Genomic DNA, 16170 nt, shown 5'->3' on the forward strand with positions numbered 1-16170 from the left:
TATCATCTGGAAACCAAAAATACCCATGACTGCACACTGCAGCAATATTAGGTCACAGGTAGCCTGATATTCCATTTTAATGTAATGAGACGCACCCACCAATTTACCTTCACAATGAGTTTTCAATCATTTAACCACAGAGCCTGCTTTGGTCTTACAAGCTGGATCTGTCCAATAACACCACCAGGAGGAATCACTTACTTGTTCCGAATCAACGTGGTTGGAAACAGACCAATACATTTCCCCAATGACTAAGGAGCAAACTGTAATTGCATGTTGTAATTGTGTAAAATTGACAAATCACCATACCCAGAAAGCAATGCACTGGGATTTTTAGTTTCCTTCATAAATTAATTTATTGAACTCTACACTTTTTGCATAGTCTGTCGAGACCCAAGCAAGAACAGTTAAATACCATCATGCCAAATGAAATGATTTCGCTGGTACTGCCTCAATACAGCACGTGCTCTCTGATTGCAAGATTTTTTTAAAACAAGGTAATATATTTCAACTATGTATACAAAGTTTTATATAAATGCATGCAGAGTCAAAAATTAATGCAAGTTACAGCGTGATGTAAGGGCTTCTTGTTCGGTCACAGTTATTAACCTAGATCAGTGGTGGCCAATACACCAAACACTGCGATCCATTTTGGTGGATCTCCACGGGCTCCGCGATCCACCAGTAAACTATGACCAACAAATATTAGCGGGATTTATAATGGTGTCTAATACTTAAGATAGCAATAATAAAACATAACAACAACAAAAAAAAACTTATCAAAAACGCGCAAAAGCATTTTGAATATTAAGCATAGGTAGTTATAAAACTGAAACCTACCTGCATTTTTCATCAGTCTTGAAACCTGGTGTAGGCAGGGCTCTACGCTAACTTTTAGGCACATGTGCGTCTAAGTTAAAAAATGTAGGCACGCACTGAAAAATTTAGGGGCACACAAAAATTCAATTTTGCTCAAATTTATTGTTGAATATCTACAAATCTTTTTTCCTTCCTTTCTTACACAAGACTTGTGCAGTTCAGTACAAAATTATAAAAGGACAACTCCCCCCCCCCCCCCCCCCAACTTAAATGATTTTTAAACTGCCTGGTAGCATCTTCCTCAGAATGTGCTACTTGCCTGTTGGCAGCAGGATGGTCTGGTTGATGTTTCTGGATGTATGCCTCTCCGCACATTGCGTTGCGTTTTCAAGCACTGCATGTAATATATTTTCATGTTTGAACTTCTGGCTCCCTGTTTAAAATTCAGTCTTGTAGTTTTTAATGTGTGATTAACAGTAGGCAGTGGACACCAATAAACTACATTCCCAGAGTACATTACGATTGAGCTATGAGAGTTTAGATCCGACTGAGGGTTTTTTGTTTTGTTTTACACTTTCAGCTGGGAAAAAAAAAACATGTTTATTTTGTGTAGTCAACCTTTAGAAATTTCTAGTCGCACACATGTTCCTAAATTAAAATATATGTTTGCACAAGCATTTATTTTAGTCTCGTGCAGAAACTGTTGGGATATTTTCATCTGTGCTACTGGATGACACAGAAGGCTCTCCTCATCAGCTGTAACAAACTGTTGTTAGTGATTGTTCTGATTTGTCCCGAGATCCACCACCAATCTTTTGCGATCCACGTAGTATCGGCGAGGTTTGCTTTCGCAAGTTTGGCTCTGTAGTGTACAACTACACAGGAGGTGGGGGTGCTAACCCTGGTTTTTGTGTGCTTCTTTTAATAGATTGGTCTGGCTTTGTTTTTTGCTGGCAACTAGGTGGGAGAAAGATGCAACTGGAACCACACAATAGGTTCCTAATAAAGATGTACAGATTACCAGTGAACTGCTCAAAAAGTCTACAGTGCTTAGTAATGAACACTTCATTACTGAAATGTTTAACTTCCTGATTCTCTAGATGTTAAAGGGTGCTTCCAGCTCAGTTGGCAGGACACTGGCACAATCCTAAGAGCGAGCAGGTGTATTCACCCATTTACTGTGGTCAGTCTGTCTTTCTCAAGAAAAGTGTGGCAGACTAATGGGGTAGGTTTGGATCCCAAAACCAGCACAGAGTGGAACAGTATTGCCACTATATACTAGCATCTGCACTTAAAATCGGCACCAAATAAAACAAAACTAAAACAAACATGTATGTGCACTTTTATGTACAGTAAGTGAATGTGCCAAACATAAAACTTTATTCCTAAACCTATTGTGTGTATTTAGTTTTTACCTGTACATCTTGAAAACTTAAAATAAAGCATGTGTTCTACATGCAAACTACATTAAGGACAGCCTTTAATTACACAGAACCGCAGTGACCAAAGTAACTACAGCTGTAATGCAAGCACACCCAACACAGCTTTAGTGCTTTGTGAAGAAGTTCAAATTCTACTTGAGTGCACCAAGAACTGTAAGGCTCAAAAAATGCATGGCCAGTCACAGAGTTGTGATTCAATAATAGATCTCCTGGCTCATAGTTTACCAGGCTGCAGGTACAAGTTTAAAGGCAGGAGCTCTAAAACACCATCAGCTTTACATTTAAAAAAAAATCAATAAACTCGACAGGGATAAAAACATTATAATTATCAATCCTCTGAAAATTATAAAACAGTCCATACTCAAACATACATATTCAGTAGGTCAGCACACACAATATTAGACAATTATTGAGTCAACACGCATTTCTAACATTGCAGAGCAGGTCAACAATCATCATTCTAGAGTACAAGCGGTATTTATTTTCTAGTCTGGCTAGCCATGAAAGATTATATCAATGGTGAATGCAGGTACATATGACAGTGCCTTCTAGTCAGGGCTCAGGGCTTAAACTGTGGACAATAATACATTCCGAGTCATGTGACCTATGAGTAATCATTTCTTTCAGCTGTCAACAACCAGTTTTAGTGTTAATTATTTTAAATACAGTAAGATACTGGACTTGCACATTCAGCACTGGTCTCGTGTTCCTTGCATTACCACAATTCAAGGAAGAATGCCACTAAAATAGGTCTAAACAACAATTTATTGACCCATTGACAGGGCTGGCGATTTTTTTAAATTGAAATCTATTTTTTAAAGATTTTTCAAATTATGGAACATTTAATAGTGTCATAGTTGTAGCTCTACAGTACCTCCAAATACTATAAATGTAACCTTCTCAGGATTTTGCAAATGGTGGTATGTGAATAGTAACATACCAAACCAAATTACTCAAAATCCTAAATTAATTCATAAATAAAAGCAAATGTATCACTGTGGCATTCTCTAAATGTGAACTATATGTTTTGTCTTCTAAAAAGGCTCTGGAGTGTCATCACAGCCATCATTACTGCATCACGCATTGTCATGTTAACTACATTTTAATGTGCATAAGACTGAAAATCCCCTTTCACACTTAACTAGGTATTGCATCAGCACAATCCTGTCTTTTTACATCCTTTATCAGTCTTTCAGTCTCAAGTTTTCATGTATGTACAGTTGCAGACATAAGTATTGACACCCTGTATATGAAACAAGGTTATTCACTAATTTATTAAGTGTAATAAACTTTGTTTGTTAAAGTATCTTATTAGGTCAATGAAATATCTTGGTGGTGGCTGGTGTGGTTGGGGCTGCCAACAGGTTTGGGGAATTCCAAATATTCCCCCCTTTAAAAACATATTTAAGACTGTCAGATATCACTTAAAAACAGGGAGGTACCAATTAAAAACTTGTAATTACAAGATGAGAGTCCCTGCATTTTCCGATAATCTGAAATATTTTAAGGACGCTAATTGATGGCCAGGCTGCAGTTAATTTACTGTATATGAAACACGCTATGCGATTAATTTTATCTCCATTATTATGTAATGCGGTATGTATGTTTGTGAAATATTCGAAAGTAATAAACTGAGGTATACAGTATTTAATTAGATTATAAAGTTGTCAATTTTATAACACTATCAGAGTGGCTGTTACTTGGAGAAAATGAGTCTCTACTAACCTAAGCCTAATACAGATCTTTATAAGCTCTTTTTAAAACAGCTCTCAGACAGGTACAACCAATTTCAGACACCATAATAATGATAATAATCATAGTAATACAAATAATGATAAAAGACCAATTGAAAGGCTTTTCTTAATGTATGCAAAGCTACATGGATAAATATCTCTGGTTATATTGGCCTAAAAACTAATTTCTAAAAACTACTAAACAAAGAGTTTATTTTCTGTTTATAAGTAAATAGGTTTCAGAAAAAAACAGGGGTAACATACAAAACTGGACAATGTGTATTCACTTTAAATTACTTGATAAGAGAACTACAGGTCTATAGACAGTCCAATAACACTATACTGTAGCACAAAGTTTGTTAGCCTGAATGACTGGCTTCAATTCAACTTAAAACACAAGAATAACATTTAATCTTTGTCTCCATCTGATTATAGTAAAGGTTAAAGAAACAATGAATATTTGACTCTCAAATGTATAAAACAAATACTGGCAGATGCAAATTGCAACGTGCTATGAAAGAGCAGAGCGCAGACGCCAAAGAACAATGGATTCTGTAGTGAAGATGTTTCACCTTTGTGCTCTACAACTGGTAATTGGAAAATACTGTTGATTGCAGAGACAGGTGCAGGCCTCCAGGCCGAACTGGACTGCTCCAAAAGAAATAAAAACAGCATTTGTTCAATATTAAAAGCCAATATGTGACGCGTAGACTAATAATCCTACAAACGCATTTCATATGTATTATATCAAAGCAGACTCAAATTACGTTGCACGGTACCTTAAGATGATATTGTAGATCTTATAAAAACAAATAAAAATAGTTTTTTTTTTTTTTACTTCAAACAGCTTGCATTGTCCAGCAAATGTCTCCGTTTTGAAAGGCACATTTTATCCAGATGTTCCAAACCTGTCTCCTCTCTTATTGCCCAAGTGTTAGTATTTAGTTAAACTAACATCCTGATTTCCTCTTTGGCATTGATATGCATCTACCTTAAAGCCAAACAGCATTTAGAATTTTGAATTAAAAAAAAAAAAAGCAAAACTAAAAAAAATTTCATTTCCGATTCCAGAGACAGTATTGCCACCCGAAATCAGATTTGAGGCTGTGGCATTAGGATTCATAGCTATAAGGCTGTTCCACTTTTCTTGTAAAGAAAACGCAAAGCACAAGAAAGTCATTTGTTTTACTGCCATTGGGTATAGCAAGCCGTTTCATTAAAAAACTGCCAACAGGAGTTGCTGTATACAGTAATCCTGTCATATCTTTCAGGAATGTTTTGCCAGGCATTAAATCTGTTTCTACAACAAGCACTTGGGTTGCATTTCGTATTTTGTTTTACACCATACAAGCATTAAATTTGAGTTTTAGATGGAGCTTTATTGTGAGTGGGCTAACACTGCCTGCTGGCTTCTATACACTTGCATTGCTGGTACTCAACTTGTGCAGCAGCTTTGAGTTTTAAACACTCACAGGCCTCTACTGCAGCACCTACAGAACTGTACTGAAAAATCTGTACTTGACTTCAAAACGAAAGCATGAATTCTGTTAGCGATAAGGATACAGTTGACATGTCTTTTAAAATCATGATTTTTTTTTTTTTCAAAACTATTACTGTGGTGACAGGGCAGCACCACGTTAATCAGAATTTACTTTTTTCTGCCATTTGTGTTCATCGCTTATTAGAGATAGAGATCAACATTGTTTATCAAAACAGGCCTTTAAATTGCCATAGGAAAATGTTAACATTTGTAACAGTGGTACAAACATTGAATCATCTTTGTAGAATGAAGAAACAATTCAGCTCCACGGTGTCAGTCAACTGATTTCCAAAGGAAATAGCTTTTCACAGACTCAGCGATCAGACCTGGTGTTGATACTGAAAGACCAGCGCACACCATTACAAAACTGTCAGAAGCGAACACCGGATCATGGAAAGTATGACACAGGCATCATGTTCAAGTGGTTAATACAATACGCTGGAGAGGGGATGATGAGGTCATGCATTGCCACCATCCATAAAGTAAGTTAGAAACTAAAAGATGGAAAGCAGCATCAGCCTTAACCTTTGGTCTGGTGGCAGTAAACTCACCGTGCTTCAGCAACCCTTACTGCTCAGCCACTCTGACAGGCCAGGAGGAAACCAGCCAGTCTTAGCCTCATCTTAAGTGTTCAGTAGCTTGGCAACATTGGGGGGAGATCATTTATTTATTTTAAAACTTACTGTAAATGCCTTTCAAAACTCTTCCCATTATCCTGTCTCCGTCACATGGACTCTGAACAAGACTGATCCAGCTTCAAGTCATGCAGAGGCAGCAACAGTTAAAGTCAGCACATTTTAATCTCTTAACTTAAGAGCACCTCATAAAGCAAAGGTAAGTTTCACTCACATGAAAGTGAAGCCCGGAAAGCCAATTTGGAGCTCAACAAACGATTGTGTCATTTTCTTAAACAAGAAGGAATTTATCACCTAGATCACAATCGCTGGCTGGTGATGATGATTGACAGTGTTAAAAGACTACTATTTTTTTTTTATATATATATATATATATATATATATATATATATAGAGGCTTCCTTGATTTAACCAAGTACAAAACAATACTACTAAAATTAAAACAATGTAGATTTGCTACAAGTAGATACATTAAATGTTTTTTTTTTCAGGGCTTTCGCTTTTTATACACTATGAAATTATTGCTTTTGGTTACTTTCCAAAATGCTTGGCCGCTTTTTTCGGTCACCTATAGTAGTAACTCGACAGTACTTGAACACTTAAGTTGTACCTTTTGCTGTCTTCCACAACAAAATCCTTATGGTCATGGAGTCATTCTTTTGGGTTTTTTGTGCATCTAGGTATTTGTTTTACATTTCACCACAATTTGCAAGTCTGTTTTAAATTCTCACTATCTAACTAATACAGCTTTAAATCTCACAAACAAGCCTTCTACTGTAACTGTAATCTTATTTTAAATCTTGCAAGCAGAGTCTCCAACAGAACTACTCAGTAGTTGGGGTGGGTTTAAAGTATTCAGAACGAATCAATGATAGATACAGTCAGGAAGGAGGGACATTGTCCAACTGCATGAAAGGTAGTTTGCTTTTTGAAGTATATGTTTTTTTGTTTTTGTTTTTAAATGGGAAAGCAGTGAAGTCACCGTGAATTCAGGAACCATTTCCAGTGTTTTTTTTTACATTTCCAGTGTTTATTGGCTATACACCTATTTCATTTTTTGTATTGGGGTGTTTTACCATTTATTGGTTAAAACTGAAAATCAGAAGCCCTGTTTAATACATGCAAGTCAGTTTCTCATAATAACTATTAACAGAGCACTTTATTACCATTCTGAATATAAAGGAGATTGAAGTCTCAAACCAGCAATGTAACTACACAGGGTGGTCTGCTACAGACATTTATTATGTAAGTTTTGCTAACATATTAAATTAAAATTTGGTTAGACATGGGGGAAAAAAAAACTTGTGTGAACCGAATATTATTTTTTGGCCTCTCTCTGGGTTTAAATTACCTAAGCAAAACGTAACCAAGTCATTCTCTTTCTCTGTTTTCGACTGGAATCAATTAAGGAATGACATCACAAAACAAACTAGCTGAGCAAACAGTCAAGGTTCTCAGGGACCATTGCTGCTTGATAATGGGAGAAACTGGGTGTGTAGCCTTCAAAGCTCGCTCGCCATTAACTAGCAGCATGCTTATGTGGAATAACACAAAACAAATAGAGGTGTGCAAACATTTCACAAACACCCCTCAATGACATGCGATATCAGTCACAACGTGTTATAGAATCTGCACATGTATCAGGGCTGCTTCAAATATATTCTTGACAATTTCCCATTAAATTCGACGCACTCACATGCAGGAGAACAACAACAACTAGCACAAATGTGCTCCCCAGAGGGTCATGAAGACATTCATTTTCAAATTCAACTGGTACAGTACCTCATTGCATCACACTCAAATTATGACCCCTCTGTCTAAAGAAACCTATTGATGCAGGATAGCCCACCGTCAGAGGAGGCATAAAACAAAAAACCCTTAATAACCTGCTAGGTGATTATGTCCTAACATGTGACTGTTTGTTTGAAAGAAAAACGCAATGAAAGAATGCAGGTCTGTCAACTTGAAGTGGATGACAAGGTATACAATTTAAAACCTTACTTAATTTAAATATATACTGTACTCTCATTATAGTTGGGAGCCATAGTTAAAATACTGTGCTATGTGTTCCACATATAACATCATAATAATAGTAATGCATGTAGTAAATTGGGAGACAGCCATCCTACACAATACTGTATGTTGTTGGTGTACATTACATGCAGTTTGCATTGTGAATATGAAGTTTGGGATAACTGCCCAGTTTTTGTCCTTTTCTAAACTCCTTCAAAATAGAGTAGGCCAAGCATCTGCTATTTTTCTCAGCAAGAAATACTGGTATTGTAAAAAAAAGAAGGCATACCATCTGTGTCCGAGACACTGTATGCTTCCCCCTCACCGGAGCCCTTAGTTAACTTTAAACATCTACAGTAAATAATGTGTTGGCTACATAATAGTCAGTGTGCTGGAATAAATAATTACCACTGCTGCTAAGCAAATAGCTTGGATGAACAGGATTCAAACCGTCAATGCCCACAATGCAAAGTTCTGTATATTGAAGCCACTGTTTGCTGGTTGCCTGATTGCGGTATGCAAATATTAGGAATCTAGATGTGCATTAAACAATCTTAATTTTCTTTTATGAAATCATATCTGCCTTATGTAAGATTTTAGTACAGCTATACGTTTGACCACACTGTTCTCAGGATACACCCCCCCCCCCCCACTGCTTTTGTCCTTTAGCTGCATTTTCTGTGCCAAGTTACAACACACGGATGCCCTTCCTGCTATTCTGCTAAGAACACTAAAAATATCAGCCAGATCTGAGGTACTGACGATTCAGCAGCCCCAACCCATTTCACTTCCTTTAGCTCAATTTCTTGCTGGATTCAGACAATGAGAAGTATGCCTTGACCGAGATGGTTTCCGCTTGTGGAAACAACAATCTGTGAACATGCCAGCGAAAGAGAATTACATTTCTGTACTGCTAAGAGGCTGCACTTTACTAATGTATTTCAGTGCTACTTATTCTAAAGCTCACAAACTGGTCGGGTTTGGTAAATACATGCAGTTCAGTAATAATAGTGCCCTTTGATGTCTGACACACACAGCTAGCTACACAAAAAAAAAAAAATACCATAAAATGACACTGAAAACAGGTGGGTGTTATCCAAACTTTAATTTAAAAAGATAAATCTGATGTACTTCTATGAAATATCCTAATATAGTACCTTGATACAATTTAGTATTCTTACACAACAGGCTCTTAAAAACAAACTCACACAGAACATATATTTATTTTCTTAGTATTATGCAACATGAGGAGACTGGAGTCAAACTTCTAGAACTCATTATATTAATTATAGGAATAGGAAGTTAAAATGTACTATAAATATCCTAACAAAGTCTAGATCAGTACGACACTGCTTTTTGTTTTATGATCTTGGTTTACTTATGTAAAAGTATCTTGACAAGGTGGGGTGGTATAAAATGTTTCAAGACTCTAGTTGAATTAAATCCACTTAAGACAGGAAACTCACATGACTAGAGGGAGCTGGTCAACACAGACGAATGAATGTAAGAATCTCTGCATTTTAAATTCTCAGTGTGACTCCGTCACAAGCATTAACTTTGTGTAAGTCAAACATTACCAATGACAACTATCAGAATCTAGAAATTTAGACCTACCCCTATTTGAAATATGTTTTTTGTAAGAAAAAACACCATTTACTCACACAAGTATTCAATACATTTAAAACTAGAAAAACAAGTCAGAAATGCAGATCAACTCGGCATTAAGACAATAGCTAATAAACAAGAAGTTTAATATAATAGGAAAACAAAACAAACACTTACGGAAGAAATGTTTAAAGAGGTTTGACATATCCATTTTTGCTCCCTGTGTCTGTCCTCTTCCCAGCTAGTGTTGAGTTATTCCCTTTGAGTTTCCTGAAAGCATTCTGTAATTATCACTGAAACTCCCCACCCAGCCATGTGACCAGCCCAGCAAATGAAAAGCTCTGGGGCCTCCACTGAAACTTTCCAGCTGCCAGGCTGGCCCATTCCTGTAGGCTTCTGAAGGAACCTGTCAAACAAGTCATTGCAGGTTGTCAGGACAACCAGAATTTCACCACTTACTGCCGGAAATGACCATACTGTACGTGTTTAGAAAAAAAAAAAAACAACAACACCTCTCCACCCAGTGAACTTTCCTGTACAAACAAATTCTTTAATCATTGAAAAAAAACATTTCAACATTAAAATGCAGTGCACCCTAACCACATGATCCTTCGCAACAGCTACAACTCCCCACACATGGGAATTTTTGCTAATGAAGTTTGGTAATGAGGTTAAATTAATAAACAGTCACATACTGATTCGTTGGCATTTAGTGACATTAAATCATGCCACACGATTCACTTTGTTTATCCATGCAGCAAGACTACTAAAAATTGTGTCATAAAATGATTTCTAGTCACAGCTATTTAAGCAGAACTAGTTTCTGTAATTTAGCTCTCAACAACACCTAAAAGACCTGCTATTTCAACATTAATCTGCTAATCCTTTCAGCATTTTGTTTATTTTACAAGAATCCTCGGTTTACCATCCTCTGAGGTGCTTATGTGCTTTTAACTATTTGTACCTTTGTGATAACGAAAACAGATTTGAATAAGTCAGTGGTGGTTTACAATGCTGCCCAACATAATACCCATAAGAGTTAAATATAATTAACCAATTTACTTTATTGAAAATACCACTAATCAAGCAAACTGTATACATCAACCACAGCCCACAGACATTATCTAAGCATTCCATTACATCTATCCACTGCTTTCATTCATTATTTATTTATTTTCTTAGCAGATGCCCTTATCCAGGGCGACTTGCAATTGTTACAAGATATCACATTATTTTTACATACAGTTACCCATTTATACAGTTGGGTTTTTACTGGAGCAATCTAGGTAAAGTACCTTGCTCAAGGGTACAGCAAGAGTCCGGAGCCCTAACCACTACTCCACACTGATTTCTGAACAATGGCTTGTTTTTCTTGACCTACTGGGTGTTTGAGCTTAAAATAAATACCTAAACCAAGATACACTCCACTGCAAGGTATATCAATTTCTTCACATTGAAAAACTCAACCTGATCAGGGTTGGATAAGATGTCAGCCCAGTTCATAGACACAGATATGAAAGAGGTCTCACACTTCCTCGTTCCTGCTCCAGAGAACCTCTTCTCTCCCCGGGCCTTGGGGTCCCAGCCCCCGACTCCGAGAAGCCAAAACATCTAAACAATGTTCAGATCTATGCAGGATGAACAAACGGTGATGTTGTTCACTTACAGTGCAAATGTGGTTATGGGTAACTATAATCAAGGACGATCGATTAGAAGTTCTCTTGCAATGACAGTACGGCATATCTATGTGAAACGGGTACTTGAGTGTTAATAACTCAATATCTGCCTCTTTCTGATGCGGAGAAGCTGTGGATTAATGACATGAAGTCCATGAGCTCCTGAAGTGTTCCATACATAATCACATGAACAGGAACATACATTTTTCAGTGTCACAAAAGCAGTTACTGGTAAGATAGATCACATAATAGCAAAGTAAATGGATCTGTATTATGATGTATGGTACAATCACAAAATCAACTGTTCCATCAACTATTGTAATGTTCTGTTACACACTGCATGTTCAAGTAGCCTCAAAACTATTTTTTTAAATAAATTTTCTATTTTATAATTGAAAAATGCAGGATAAAATATATTCAGGATTCATTTTTGATTATTCTTTGCAAATGCTATTTTAGGAATACTGGTATCATTCACATTGTGAGCTGCTGGATCAATTTCATATCAATACAAGTAAAAAGTTAACGAGAAATAAAAATCTCTAACATAAATCCAACAGATCTATCAAGGGTTGTATGTTTATTTACACAAAGCTTGACACATTATAGAACAACCATTGTATTCTAAAAATAAAAATAAAAAACAGAGACACTGGGGCATCCAGTATCAAAATACAGGACACAGTTCTCTATGTGACTGTTCTCTAGTGAACTCACTGCAATGTGACCATTTATTTTACATAACTTTTACAGGAAACCCCAGCTGGGATTAATTTCTCCATTTACTGTGAAAATGTACTCAATAAAAAAGGCGTGTACACCATAAAAATAATATTCCAGAACACACAGCTGAAATACTGGTTTACATCTTTAGAATGTGATCCAATTCCAGATAGTTTATTCAAATCTTGTATGTATTTTTTTTATTTTTATTTATGTATTTTTTACATAGCTACTGCATTCTTAAATGTAGCTTTTGTGCAATCGGACTATGTGAATAGGCCAACTTGTTTGCATCGCTATGTCACTATGAGTAAAACAGACATGGTGTGGAACAATAGGTGACAATCATAGAACAGGCATTTTCAACAGGGCCTTAAAGTAAACCACCTTCTTAATGCAAGATACTATTGTGAACTACAGTTGTTAGGGTTTCATGTAGCAAGCTATTAAAAAGGGTTAGCATCTAGCTGTTTATTCAAGGAGTTCAGGTTTACGTAACATAGCCATTGCTACAGGGAGGGGTGTATAGCAGCCTCGATCTAACAATTAAACGATGGGGCCAACTTCCAAGAGTGTAATGGAAATTCTTAATTGCACTTTAAAACACTCTGCTTATTACACTCTGCTTATAACACTTTGAGACACAACGAATGTCAGAAGCAGACATTTTGCTTTAGCAGAAGCATTATTTATATAGACTGCAACAAAAGTTGACCCAATCAGAACATGGTACTGCATATGCTTTTATCACAGATATATTTAGGTTATTTATTTCTGAAGTCTCAGCTATGCCATATTGTGTATGAGGCATTGCATGTCTCCATCTCAAAGCAATCTTGGCAAGGCTGTAATTTTGCAGAGATGTCACTGGTTTACCAGCTCTGCCGGGTGGAGGCTAATCCTGGACTGATTTAGACAGATATATTCCCGCCGGGGGACCTGGCAATTGAAACATGCACACCAAAGTAAGAACTGAGTAAAAGATAGTAATTAGTCACCGAGTCACACATTATCCAATGGTAGACAATTGACATTTTGACCTTGGCTTCTTCAAATGGGTTGAGCAGTGTGCTTAGGGGACACATCCAGGGAATATTTAAAATAAATTATATATATATATATATATATATATATATATATATATATATATATATATATATATATATATATATATATATATATATATAACACAAATCAAATGCAGAGCAGATTACAAATGAAGCCAGTTTACAGATATGTTCTATAAGTTCAGACTTTATTTACATTTTTGTATGATGTTGCCTGCTGAACTATATTTCAAAAACCTGGACATTTCCATTCAGGTATTTGAAATACAGTACAATCAGAAAATAAAACTGTGCAAAAGGGGATTGTCCCATCACTATGCACAACAAAACATACCTCACTGTGATATTGGCTACATGCAATGTACAAGGTCACAAGCCATACTCTCTCCCAGTGTATTCACATGGATGATCCATGCATTTAACCAACAGGAATCCTAACAGCTTGGGAAAAGACTTGCATGACTCTCAGCCTCTCTGCCCTGATTGCCACAGTTCAATGTATGGAGTTATTATTTCCAGCAAGTGATTCATGCTCATCATTTGTCTTCTTGATTCCATGTCAAGCTTGCTTTTTAATTTTGACTGCCTGTCATAGCAGGATTGCCTGGGTGCGTTTGAAATGAATCACTGCATGGAACGATGTGGTAATTGGGTAACGAGAAGTCTGTTACAATGCCAAGTCTTAAAGATATATGTAAACAACCACAGCTTAACACCATTTCACATCAAAATATAAAACATTTCAACTGCCAACATGCAGGCAGCAAGAGTGAGGGATGCAGCTCAACATTACAAGCTGAATAAGCCTCTGTGGTTGGGAGCCTATACCACGAAATAGCAAGTTAAGCAGCTAAATCACACAGTTTTGTTTTACTAATACAGTCCATTTTATTGCAACACATTTGGTATCTAATTTGTTTGTAGAAAGTTAGTGCACCTGTTGATATAACCTTTATTAAGATATTTCTGCCCCACAATCCTCACCTGTAATGGGAGGAGCAGTCCTTTAAGTTTCCTTCACACTGCAAACACATTAAAATGTGTGGTTGCTGGAGGGCTTCATAACTGCATAGATCCAGTGCTGTTTTTATGATGGCAGACACACAAACACACACACACACACACACACACACACACACACATACACAGCAGCCTCAGCATTTGCACTTTTGTCATCACAAAGGCAGAGCAGAACAATGCGATGTTCATTATTTTTTGCTGGCTGCTTTACAAACAACCAGGTCAATCTGCTATACAAATAATGCTAAGGTGTCAACCACAACATCCTCTTCACTCTGGTTACATGCAGTATATACATATTTTTTCACATTTTATACCAGGAACAACATTGTTGGCAGTGATACAGTTTGTATAGAAACAGTCCCGCCCCATAAAAGTTTCACCACCAAAAATGTTACTAATACTATGTGGAAAGTTTTGTTTCATTTAGCAGGTAGTTACCATAGACTAATGATAGTGTTTTTAAAGAGCCTACAGCATGGGATGCAATCAATCAAATACTTTTTACATTTCTGGTTAGAGGGCAAGGCCAATGGAGAAACGCAAGTCACTGGGCTGAATAAAAACAAAACCATGACAGCAAAAGATGGGTTTAATGCTGACTGCATTTAAGCTTTTCACAGATGTAACATTATCCTATAGCAAAACCAAATAGCAGCACATTTGAACTTGTACTAGCAGGCCAAAATCCTATTTAAAGTTGTCTTGACAGAGTTGGCAGACTATTAAAGAAAGTACCGATTTCTTTTTTTTTTTTTTTTTTTTTTTTTTTCTTAATTGCAACAGCGAATGAAAGTGTTTTTTTTTTTTGTTTTTATTTATACAATGGTTGGCAGAAATGAAAAAGAAGATTTTCATACTCAAGTCAGCAAACTCAATAATGCAAAAAAAAAAAAAAAATTACTCGACAGCGATAAAAAGAAGATCAAAGAATAGATTGTTCAGCCCTTGTATAAATCAAATGATGCACACTTAATAAAAAAAAATCCAGAACTATAACAGGAAATTGCACTTCGCTAGAACCCTGCTTTTAAAGTGCGGGTAACATTGACAGAATGACAGGAAACTACTTTTAACCAAAGCTAGAACAAGTGAAATAAACACAGTAGGGTCTCAGTTCTCACGCAAGTCAGAATCACACTCCACACCTCCCACCACTATGTCAATCCAGAATTACAGCAGTGATAGTACAGTATCATGAAAAGGCAGACTATCAGTATTTTTGTACAAGTTGCTTCCATATACCCAAACCACCTGATACTCTCAATAACTTGCTACGTACAAGTCAATACAGTACCAGTTCTCATTGTAATTGGATAGGCTGTATGTAAAAATCTAAGTGTGTACTGCAAGTGTGATGCAGAATGAACGGACAGACACCTCCACTATATTCCCTACAGGGGATAATAAAATGTCTGAGTGACAGTGCTAGTCAAATGTACGTCATTTATTTTCCTCCAAATGTTAAGATTTAAATGTGTAGCATGAGGTATCACGTTACAAAAACAATAGCATTTAAAAAAATGAAAAATAAAATATTTTGGGGAAAAATAAAAGCGAATAAAATGCAAGGTACTATTGTTCTGAATATTAAGAGGCTGCAACACGGGACTCCTGAAAATCATGAATTATCCCCATTCACAAGTCAACTTTGTCCTTGCATGCAAGCCTTAAAGATTTTCACTCTATGCTTTTGTTGGGGTGGGCTTCACAATAACAAAGAGGTCTGCCCCCACCAATAAGATATTAAAAGGATGACTAAAATAAACACACTTGTTAAAACAAATCTCTCTGCAAAGACAAAGGCACATCACACACAGTTACTTCCTTTTTAGAACAAAACTTTTTAGAACAAAGACATTGTATGTTGGCTTTGAGCAACCCCTTTCAAACCAGA

At 36.4% G+C, this 16170-nt stretch overlaps 1 protein-coding gene across 3 annotated transcripts in view; it reads right to left on the reverse strand.

The window, feature by feature from the left end:
- LOC117423584 (cytoplasmic protein NCK1-like) overlaps window positions 1-16170 on the reverse strand; it is a 53888-nt gene that overhangs the window by 6262 nt on the left and 31456 nt on the right. The window contains exon 1 of one of the 3 annotated variants that reach the window (XM_034039629.3): window positions 9965-10105. The exons of the other annotated variants lie outside the window; for them this stretch is intronic. Coding sequence (XP_033895520.1) covers window positions 9965-9998 — 34 coding nt within the window. The 5' untranslated portion in view covers window positions 9999-10105. Of the gene's footprint in view, window positions 1-9964; window positions 10106-16170 lie in introns of those variants that run through there. 3 annotated transcript variants of the gene reach the window in all.

This window comes from Acipenser ruthenus, chromosome 17 (genome assembly GCF_902713425.1).
Source record: "Acipenser ruthenus chromosome 17, fAciRut3.2 maternal haplotype, whole genome shotgun sequence".
Lineage (NCBI taxonomy): Eukaryota > Metazoa > Chordata > Actinopteri > Acipenseriformes > Acipenseridae > Acipenser > Acipenser ruthenus.